The sequence below is a fragment of the Patiria miniata genome, unplaced genomic scaffold, assembly GCF_015706575.1.
Source record: "Patiria miniata isolate m_02_andy unplaced genomic scaffold, ASM1570657v1 HiC_scaffold_20, whole genome shotgun sequence".
In the NCBI taxonomy this organism is placed as follows: Eukaryota; Metazoa; Echinodermata; class Asteroidea; order Valvatida; family Asterinidae; genus Patiria; species Patiria miniata.
In genome coordinates this window covers 41825490-41836407 of record NW_024037059.1, presented here as the reverse complement: position 1 = coordinate 41836407, position 10918 = coordinate 41825490, and the positions used below count along the sequence as shown (strand labels likewise).

Sequence of the window (10918 nt, the reverse complement as noted above, 5' to 3'; positions counted from 1 at the left end):
TTCGAACATTGCCGGAAAACTAGTCATCTTCTGAACTGCAAACGGTGTATAAATTATGCTTTGCGACTTCATTGTCATTCTTTTTTCTTGATGCCAAACACTAGAGTCTCGTAACAGATTTCTTTATTGTCTTGTACTTTGTCTTTACCAAATCGCAACAAGCATGGTCGAATGATAAAAAATTGTACTGTTTGAATCTTCCAATATGATATCATTAATTTGCGAGATTTTCAGTGTTTTGTAAGTATATATATACGAATTGTTCCCCTTTTATTAAAGCCCAAAACCAGTTAATTGCAACTGACCAGCCAAACATTTCCCGAAAGCTTTCTTTGGCCAACTAATACTTCTGAGTGCCTTGACGTACTCGTAGTTGCTACACGCCGTTTTGCAAAGCTAGTAATGAATATTGAAAATAAAATCTTAACATTTTTAAAATATATGGGCTCTTTATGGTCATTGCCGACATTATCCAACACTAGCTTTTTGCCATCACTCAGCCTGCAGTCATGCAAAAGCCGTCGGCATCCGACTTTTTCCCCCTGCGATCTCGCGCTAGCTGTCTCGCGAGTCGTCCGACTTCGTACACGACCCAGAGATACGCTGTCATATTGTGATCTGATTAATTAATTAGGTAATGCCGTTGGCCCTGGCTTTATTTGAACTGACATATCAATGAGCGGGCTCGGGCCAGCACGGTCGGGACAATGTAAGGGCGGCACCGAAGCTCAGGGGACTACACCGACCGGCTTGCGCGTATAAAACCCCCACGTTCACTCACCCGCCGCACCGTCTGGCTGTCTGAGAACGCGCACGAGTATCTTCTCGTCTCGTCTTGATTCTCAAGCCCCTCTGAAGAGATTTTGATGGTTAAAAATCAACAGTGGCGTTGGGTCTCGTGCTAGAGTGCCGGCACGTCGACGAAGCTTGTCCCCGTGGCTCGACGGCGGAGGAAAAGCGGCACATCCACAGCCCTGCTCCCGTTTTGCCCCGTCGAATGCTAAACGGCCAAACTGGACCTTTTAAATCGGCGGCGTTTTTGGAGTGCCTGGCCATTGCGTGCCGCCGGTCTGTGTGATGACTTTTTCACGAGGATAGCAAACAACCAAAGGAGTGCAGCACTTCAGTGTGGAGTGGAAGGGACAGACCGACCAACGGACTACCGAAAACACGCTGGACTGGCACTGCTGTAGAAAGAGTCATTACACTTTCTTCATTGTGGCAAATTCAAGTTTGGTTCTGTGCAGATCAAACAGCAGGACCGATTGTCTGTATCCGGCGATAAACACGGAAACAACCAGAGGAACAGCGCGTCGATGAGACAACGGCATACCGTAAGACATTATTGATTGTGACAAACACAGGGAAGTACGCTTACAGTTAAACAACTTAGTCGGTGCGGATTTTGCATTTTGAGCTTTAATATTTATACCAAATGGCTACGATTGTGCCGACACTATAAAGACTGTGAAAGAAAGATATGTTCATCTCTATTAGATAAACGATTGTTTTAGTGACATTATTATAGGCGTAAAGAATCATGTCTTGGGACGATAGCTACGGCCGGTACGTGAGTCAGGAGAGGTCAGGGGTCACCGGTGCGTCGGACATGGTGGACACTGAACGTCAGTTGAACATGGCTTCGACACTGGACAAAATGATCGACACGGCGGTCAAGATGGACGACATGCGATGGGGCGCTGGGGAGGATCGTCAGTCGCACGGGCTCGTCGGTTATCACGAGATCTGCTCCGACGGGAACTCGTCCTCCACAGACTCGGACGAGGTCCACCACCATCGGCTGTCATCGCGAGATGACGCGAGAATTCGCGAGGATGGTGGATCCCCGGAACCCAATCGTGTGTCGGACGCAGAAGACGAGGACCACGCGATGAGACAACAACCCAAGAAACAAACCAGCGGGAAACTCAGTAACAGCAAGTCCTCCGGGAAGAACTCGAAGCACAACCGGTTGAGTATCAACTCCCGTGAACGGCGGCGTATGCATGACTTGAATGACGCTCTTGATGATCTCCGCTCCGTCATCCCTTACGCTCATGGCCCCTCAGTCCGCAAACTCTCTAAGATCGCCACCCTCCTCCTTGCCAAGAACTACATCCTGATGCAGGCCAACGCCTTGGAGGAGATGAAGAGAGTGGTCAGTTACGTCAATCAGTCTCAGCTTCACATCTCCCCGCCGCCTCCACCGCCCTACTTCAGCGGTTACCCGTTCCCAGGCTACCTGTCGACGTCACCGACCGAGAAGAACCCGGTAGTGCCGGCCTCGTCATCGTCTGGTCCACCACCGGCCATCGTGCCTGCATTCCCGGCGAACAGGGACAGTAATTTGACCGCAGCGTCGCCGGTACTCGTACATCCCATTCCGGTGACTAAAAACTCTTTTACAAATCCTTGCCATTAGTGCATGGAAAACCCAGACAGCTTGAAATTGTTCGCCAAATAAACTGATCCCCCAACAACTGTTTGTATTTGAGACTTTGCCATCAGACTTTGAAGTTGTATTTATTTAATTAACATGTTGGCTTTTGGGAGGACATTTCCACTTTGTGGGTCGACTTCTATAACCGGATTACTGTTCGTCTCAAAGTTGTCTTTATGAGAACATGTTCATAATAACAATTCCATTTCTTAATTGAATAAAATTAAACATACGCTTTGGAAAAGTGTCAAGACGATGTTGTTGAACAACTTTTATATTTAAGGCGGAAGGCGACTTAATTTCTTTTGGCTTTTTAATTAAAGGTGGCAATAAATTAAGCTTTTATAATAAAAGGCAAACTTGACATTCTAGTATCGTTCTTGCGTAAAGAGGATCCATATCCGACTGCAATAATGAAAGAAAATTTTGAATTCTCTGGTGGAGATCGAGAAATGTTTGTAAACATCGGGCATCCTAGGAGGTCGACATTCCGCCTGACCTCGTATACGTATACCGCCTGGAATTCGAAATGGATTCAACTCGAGGTTCAATCTTAATTAATGTAGCTCATCATCTACTTGAATCGATGTTCAATGCCCTTCTTCTGAAGAATCAGTGAAAGAAAAATTGGATCACAAACGGACAAAATATTCTCTAGACACTGCAACATTTTCTTCCGTTCTTTTATTTACAAAAATGTAGTTCAATTCGTTTTCAATATATTTGCTTGTTCAGTTTGAGCAATACAAGGCAATACAACATATATGATTGCGTTCCGTTTGAGCAAGAATATTGAATTATTGACGAACTTCACTTGGGCAAAGTGTTACTTTGATTGCAAGTCCCCCCCCCCCATTTTTTTTTCCACTCCGAAATTTCAATCTCATTTTGTCTCATAGGGCTCCTCGTAGGCAGAACTTTAGACCGACTTTCTGTAGAGGGCGCTATATATTTTAAACAGTGGATGGTTTTCTTTCGTTCCTGAATCCCGAATGAATTTTTTCGATGCCAGGAATTCAACGTATTTCCTCGCCACAAATTCCATCACTCCCGGAACCTCTAACAAAGAAATTGGCGCATATTCTAAATATTACTTTCGCCGTTAAAAACAATGGCGAGGAGCAAGGTCCCGCCCCTACATACCTGAGCCAAAAATAGTCGATTTAGTGAACAAAAAGAGTCTGCCAGACCCCAAAAGTCTATTATGTACTTGTCTAGACTATTGTCTCGTGTCATCATTTGCAAAGAGTATGGTATGGATTTGGTGAACGTGTAAGTCTAGTCACATGCATGTCGCTGTGATAGCGCTTGGCGTTACATCCACAACGTGCTTCCTAAGAATACACAAGCAATTTTTTCTGTTATCTGTTGGTGAACTGGTTGGCTTGTGTTGCATTGGGCTAATTCAGAGATCTTGTAACCAGTGTGCATATCCATGCGATCTATAAGATGATGTGACTGCTGGAACTGTTTTTCTCAAACTACTTATATGATAAAGAGACGATTAATTCGAGAAATACGGAACTGAACATCTCGACTGAAATGGGAATCAAAGGAAGTGATTTTGTCGTCAAATTTGCGAACAGAGTGACACATTTCCATTGGACTTTGCATGGATACCTTCACGGGAAAGAACCATAGCGTCCATACAGTGTAAATGCCGACATCTTGTGCAGTCATATTAGTTGTCGAGACAACCGTCCGTTAGCATTTACTGCATCGGAGTCAAGTTTATCTGGGTGAGTTTTTTCTCTTATCAAAAAGTGTAATCGAACAATACAAACAAAAGAATATTGTTGGTGAGGTCGTGTACATACTTGTCAAATTGCACATGCATATGTCCTGTCATTAAATTATCAAAACTAATTGATTTTTAACGAATTTCCTGAACTCTAAATCATGCAAATAAAAAACAATAAGAGCTTTTACATATCCGAAAATATGACATTAATGTATTGATAGGCTACCGTACAAATCTTGTTTGGCCTTCCACCAGTCGCCAGCTTGTGTGTTTTGATAAGAGCGCCCTCATGGTAGGGTAGGCACATTAATTTTACAATGAGGTTGCATTGGTGGCGCTTTTGACGATTGTCAATCGGAGCCAATTCGTCATCTGGCGCAGTCACTCGGGGAAGGCAGAGGGCGCTATCGCGATCGACATGATCCCTGTGCGTCTTATTTATCAGAAAGGTTCGTGTTTATTCTTGATGATATTAAGGAGCGAGTTGATCAGGAGGGGATGCGTGCTCTAGTTCCTTTTCTTTACACTTTAACCCAAGTTGTTTTTGAAAGACTCTTTGAAATTTAATTCTTACCATGGTGTATGCTTATCGTGTGGTTATTCTACTTGAAACAATGGTCGTATGTAACCTGGGAGCTCCAAAAGTGCAGTGTACATGTTCAATACATTAATGCACAACATTCTTTGTGAACACAAAGTGTCGTTAGTTCTGAGTGTCGTTAAGTCAGAAGGTATACAGTTTGTCGGAAGTTTAACATTGTAGTCTTATCCTCACACTTATCCTCACACCTCACATATTAGGTTTGACAAACAAGGACAAATTTATGTGGTGGATGGAAAAGATGAGGTAGCACGGTCCAGTTGTGATTTTGAGTTACATCTTCAAAATGTACATCGTACAAATCCTATCTTTTCGCTAATGTCAATGCTATAAATACCGACGGAGAGAAGATAAATAAATCGTGAGATGGCAGAAGCCAAGACATCAAAACGCCAGCATCAATCCTCAGGCAACGAGACCCTGAACAACAAAAACACAAGCCCTAAAAAATCGATGAGAGGATCGGCAGTAAGCTCTGCGGAGCGTAATACGGCAGGCAAGGCACCGCCAGGGGTTTAATTCGATAGACGGGGGGACGGCACCTGCCTCCTGGTACCGGACTATGATTGAATCATCGCTGCGGGAGCGGTCCTCCGTAAAATCCTCCACCGGGCCCTGATGGGTATACCGTATAGTGCGGCATTTCAACCCCGCCGGCTCCGCACCGAAAATTTCCCCCGTGCTTCGTTTGGTCGGCTTGACTGGTTATTTATGTGTGTATGTCGAGACCCGATCGTGTTGTTTGTACATGTTTGGCTTAATTTGTAGTAATCAAAGTTCAACTTAATTTAAACCCTTTAGCTATCTGGCATTACATTGTGAAATTCCAGGGCTTTTTCCATCATTCTTTACGAAAAAGGAAAACGGCTGACTACAGACGTTCACAATAAGTCCCATGCTCTATTTAACCTTACCGAATTACAAAAACAAAACGAAACAAACAAACAAAACCAAAGTAAAACAAAACTCCGAAAATAAGCAAACAACAAAATGTGTCTATCGGCATGTGCAACTTAACAAACAGGCTTCTCTGTCTGTCAGAAACACGGAGCCTATCTCATATCTGTCATAACAGGCAAAAATGTGATAATACAATATAAAATGAAAAGAACAAAAAAAAAAATAATTGGAAATTGTCAATCTGCAAGCCAGGCCTGCAGGTGGATTTTTCCCGAATCGATTCGATTCGCTCAACTTGGCTTACAAATTCGATTTCCCGTCATTATGATCGTTGAAAGTGCATGCCACAACCTGCCACTGTCCCTTGCACTGTTATGGAGTCATTATCATGATGCAAAAGGTCTTCGATCTTTATGAATCGAAATGGTACAGTAACGATGTCTTGTAGCTCCCTAGCTTTGTTTCTTCGTATTATTAAGATTTGTTAAGCAAACGTGGAAGAGTGTACAGGTCACGTGATCAAACTAGCACATGATTATGTTCATCATGGTGAAGTCACTTGGCGGCAGCAGACACGTTATGCTTTATTATGTTCCAAATTGCCATGCAAACCTATAATGCTGGTCGATTAAATTATGTAGTACCTGAGAACACACACACACATTTTGTGCGAAAATTAAGACCTGAACAGCGCCCTCAGTCAGACAGCTTTTCCACCAAGGCAGGTGGCATTAATTTGTGCCAGAGATCACTTCGCACTTGAAATAGCGCCACCAAGTAAAATTGTCTGGTGATAAAAAAGACCGATAATGCGGACACCTCCCTTTTGCTGACATGAAAAAGAGTAAACCCTCCTCAATTGTTGAGAATTTATCTGACAAGTTTGAAACATAAAACGGGACATATAATCAGTACTTGCCTATAAGTGTCTAATTCAAATCTATCGCATGAACAAAATTATTTAGAAATAAAAAGTGGTTTCCATTTTATAAGACCACCTGAGGAAAACATTGTGACTATTCTGTTTTGGAGAGTCTACGGACTCAAAGAATTTCAATTATATTCAAGAATTGAAACAGCCACCTATCGTATTGATATAAGCCACAGATTTTGACGATTTTTCAACACATTGCATTGTGATCCAATTTCGTTTGCTGTATTGGTGCGCAAGCAAAACTACGCTACTCTGTGAGAATATTGTTCGTGAAACTATGAATGGTAGGTACTTCACATCTTATTACGTCGTTTATATACAGTTTCTACTTCATTTTATTTTATGAACAGTTTAATTGATAGCCATCAATAATACTGTGTTTGGATGGTTTTATATCTTTCACTGTCATCATGTTAGTGCTGTTGACGCTATGGGTAAAAAATAGTCAAAATCTGTCAATTCTGTATTAAATCTGCTGCTTAAATAGCGGCATATGAAAGTACATGTAGGTGAATGAAAACCGCCAGCATTATGCAGCCGTGGAAGCCTATGCCGCAATTTATTCGAAACCGCACCTTTTCAGGACAGAAATATCCCCACTTAGGAATTAAACCAATCATGCTACGCAGGATGATTTTTTTCTCCTTGCTTATTTCTGATTCAAGGATTTTTTTTCCCTCTTTCGCTGTCCCTCCCCTTGGCCGGAGAACTCTCTACCTTGAATTGCAGAATCTTGGCACGCGTGGGCGAGTGTAAGAGGTTTAAGGACTTGCGAGCGCTGCATGCAAGCAGCCTACAAGAAGAAAACTGCCCGGGGTTAAATGCGTTGGCGTAGCGGCTGCTTATACCCAAGATGCACCGCCGATCACTCGCCTGTTCCCTAGATCGCACGAAGACGAGGATGGCACGGTGTTATGTGTCCTGCATGCACAGAGACTCAACATGACTCTTAAGCTCCAAATAAGAACGGAGAAGAGCCGGCGCTGGGCATTAACATTTTCTATTATTCAGCGGAATCTAATCGGATTTGGTAAATGCAGTAGCGTACGCTGTATGTACAATACCGCACGATGAACGGCAGCAGTACATTATAATTTAGCGACAATGTTCAGAATTAAGTACAGTTTTTCAAGTACAATTCCATAGGCTTATACAAACATAGCAACCGCATTTCAAGTTAAATACATCCGGAATTTTTTGTTAAAATAAAACTGCTGTGGGTTGTCACCTGTGTTTACTTAAAATCAGACCACAAATTATTCTCAACTATTAAGAATAACAAGTTTGGTCTAAGCGGAAATTCCATCTCCTCAAAATGTTCCAAAATAAATGTTTATAGCACAATAACGATTTTTAAGATTTACTCGAACTGTGCCAAATGAATTGTATAGCTTTATTTCAAATAATACTTGTTTGGCATTTATGAATACCGAATGTGTGTAGCAAGCTTATGTGAACCAGTGTACAGTCAGTGTTATATAGCTTCTGCATATTACCGAGCGTAGTGATGATTATCTTGTTTTTACCACACGAGTTTCGTTTAATGCGCGATGTCACCACATGATAACGCCTTCATTTCCATTTCTCCTCGAACCAATCATCTTTCTTTAATTTCCTGCCTTAGCAATTGGAGAAAAAAAACCTATAATATTAATATGAACATATCGAGGTCAATGCCCTCGAGTGACTAAGCCAATTGTATTTATCTTAGCTTTTCCCTCCTTCAAATTAATTCCTTTGTGTGGAAATTGTATTGTGTTTCACCCTGGCTGTATTTGTCGGAGTTGGACTCCGTGCAGCGGCGATTTGCACCGTGCTAGCCTTGCCGTAGCCCTCTGGCGTTAATTTCTCGTGTGTTTTCCGAGCGTATTGCATTTCATCGTGTGGACGGGTTGCTCTGAAAAAGAAAAAAAGAAAAACACCTTCAGATTATTTCCAGGTCTTTAAAAGCCCTTGTTAGTTTAAGTCTCACTGTGCGATGACATTACATAGTATCGCTACGCAGGCCTATTCACAGTTTTGCCACCAAACACCCAATGTACATGTAATTCATGAGCAGCAAAGTAAAGCTGAACCGAGTCTTCTTTTCTTCTTTTTCCCCGAATGTACTCAAATACAAGACGTCTACCAGGGGTGAAATGAATTAACATTGTCCCATGAGGACATACTAGGCAGTATATTGCCTGGATCTGTTCAACTAGAACTCAAACCCCAAAAGACCAGAATACAGCTTTTCGAGATCTAAGAGAATAAGCACAGTTAGGATTAATGTCGTTCTTTCAAGTGGGACGAGGTTAAAAGTGTCTTGTATCAAAGGCCATTATGAATCACATTACACACTCCATCAAAACATTAAGGTGAACGAAAAAACTTCATTTGTGTCAATCGTATTGGCGTCAAAAATGGTCGGCTGAGCTAACTATATTTTTAAGGAATGTTCTTCCTGCCTCTTAAATTTTTTTTTTTACATATACATAAATCCTTTTTGGAAGTCAGTACAAATCATAGCATTTTTAAAGATGGTCAAACACGTCTGGAAGTTGATACGGAAACTTCAGGTTTCCCAGTTGTATGTTTCGTAAGTTCAAATTTAATTTAAACGATGTAAACCGATCTTTTTCTTTTGGACTGCGACATTGGATATGTTTGAGCCCATTAGGGAAATTATGTAGAGTTGATGTTACTGTGGATTCGTAGCATTTTAACGAGCAATTGTGACTGACTGCTTTTTTGCAATCGATCCGACTCTATTGTACGGTCTTGTATATCTCAATGTATGTTTCTTTGGTGAGTATACGAAAACAAATCGACACCCAAAAAAAAATTGTTTTAATCTGTGTAGATAGTGTGTATCAGTTTCAGCTGAAATCAGTAACTGTCACAGGGCTGTCGTCCAGGGAATTCTCTCAGTCTCATTGTGTTTAACACTTGACCAAATCAGTGGTTCATGTAACCTTTTTTTAATTACATTTTTTTTTCAAATGAGTGAGGGGGCAAATTATAATAAATCTCACTCGATCGGTGTCTAATCGATTGGAAAACAAAAGTATGATCTACGTATGCGCCTTGGTTTGATGTCAGACAATTAATGAATAATTTCCAAATGAGTGAACGGTCCGAAAGGTGAACGATTAATAGTGGCTGTTGGGTTGATTCACCTTATTGCATGGAAAGCCTGTTTGAAGGTCTCAGGGTTTTGCTATTTCTCGACGCTTGGTGGCGCTTTAGGCACCTTGCGTATGTTTTACGTCATCACTGAGGCCAGGTTTAGTGGTAGCAGGATCATCACGGGGACGGCCTTTTGGTTTGTTGTTGCTTAGATTTGATCAAAACCCAAACAAAACATGTTTGAAATGGTTCATTTATTCGGCTGTTTGAATAATATGACAACAGAGGGCGCATTGGACCCCAAAAGAACCACATGTGCAGATACATAGTAAAAATGTAATCAATATTGATATAGAGGAATAATTGTTCTTGTTCATTTCTACATGCTAATAGTTTCGAATTCTGGTCAAAATCAGTAAAAACTCTTAGTTGCCTCGTATGATTACATTCTTTTGCTATGGAAGTGATTCTTTAACTTTTAAGCAGTAATTTGAAGTAATATCTTTGAGCGTATCCAATATTTACATTTAAAGCCTCGAAGTGTATTCATCCCAGGCATTGTCATAATAGTTATTTTGGTCAAAACTGTTGTGATTAGCGGACGAAAACACGGGTCACTTCTCTCGTTCAATTCACCTAAAGAGGCAATAAATCACGCCATGTATTTAGATTGTAAACTTTCATTACAGCCAGATTTCAATTAACAAGAGCGTAATTCGTACCAGTCCACCGTGCTGCCACTGACAGGTAACTGCCCATTCAAGAAATATGGCCCCGTCAACTCGCCTCCAATTATAAAGCAAGGACATTGATCAGGGGGCAGTTATGGTCTGGACAGTTGAGGTCACGTGTCGGAAGTGCCTTTGGTCCAATTATAGACTATGCGTAAAGGTGGAGTGAGAGCGCAATTGGTTTTGTATAGCTCAGATAATGTACAAGTACACCCTTTGTGAATTCATTGTTATTAAGAATAACAAAGAACACCTTATGAGGTGCAACGCAAAAGGTATATTGCACCAGCGCATCGCAACGTGCAAACGAATGCCGACTGGATATTGTATGCGTTGTTACACTTGGTCACAGAAACGGCCATTTATATTATTTCTGCGCATGCGCGATGAACTGTGGTCATTTATGAATACATTTGAAGATGACGCGGTGACGTTATTAGGGGCTTCGTCCCCGGAGTCTTCC

The 10918-nt window shown here is 41.7% G+C and overlaps 1 protein-coding gene across 1 annotated transcript; it reads left to right on the top strand.

Moving 5' to 3' along the window:
- The first annotated feature begins 724 nt into the window (after positions 1–724).
- Positions 725–2799, top strand: LOC119727346 (oligodendrocyte transcription factor 3-like). Its single transcript, XM_038199199.1, has one exon. It carries the CDS (start codon positions 1541–1543, stop codon positions 2420–2422), a length of 882 nt encoding a protein of 293 aa, XP_038055127.1. The 5' UTR covers positions 725–1540; the 3' UTR covers positions 2423–2799.
- The last annotated feature ends 8119 nt before the right edge of the window (positions 2800–10918 follow it).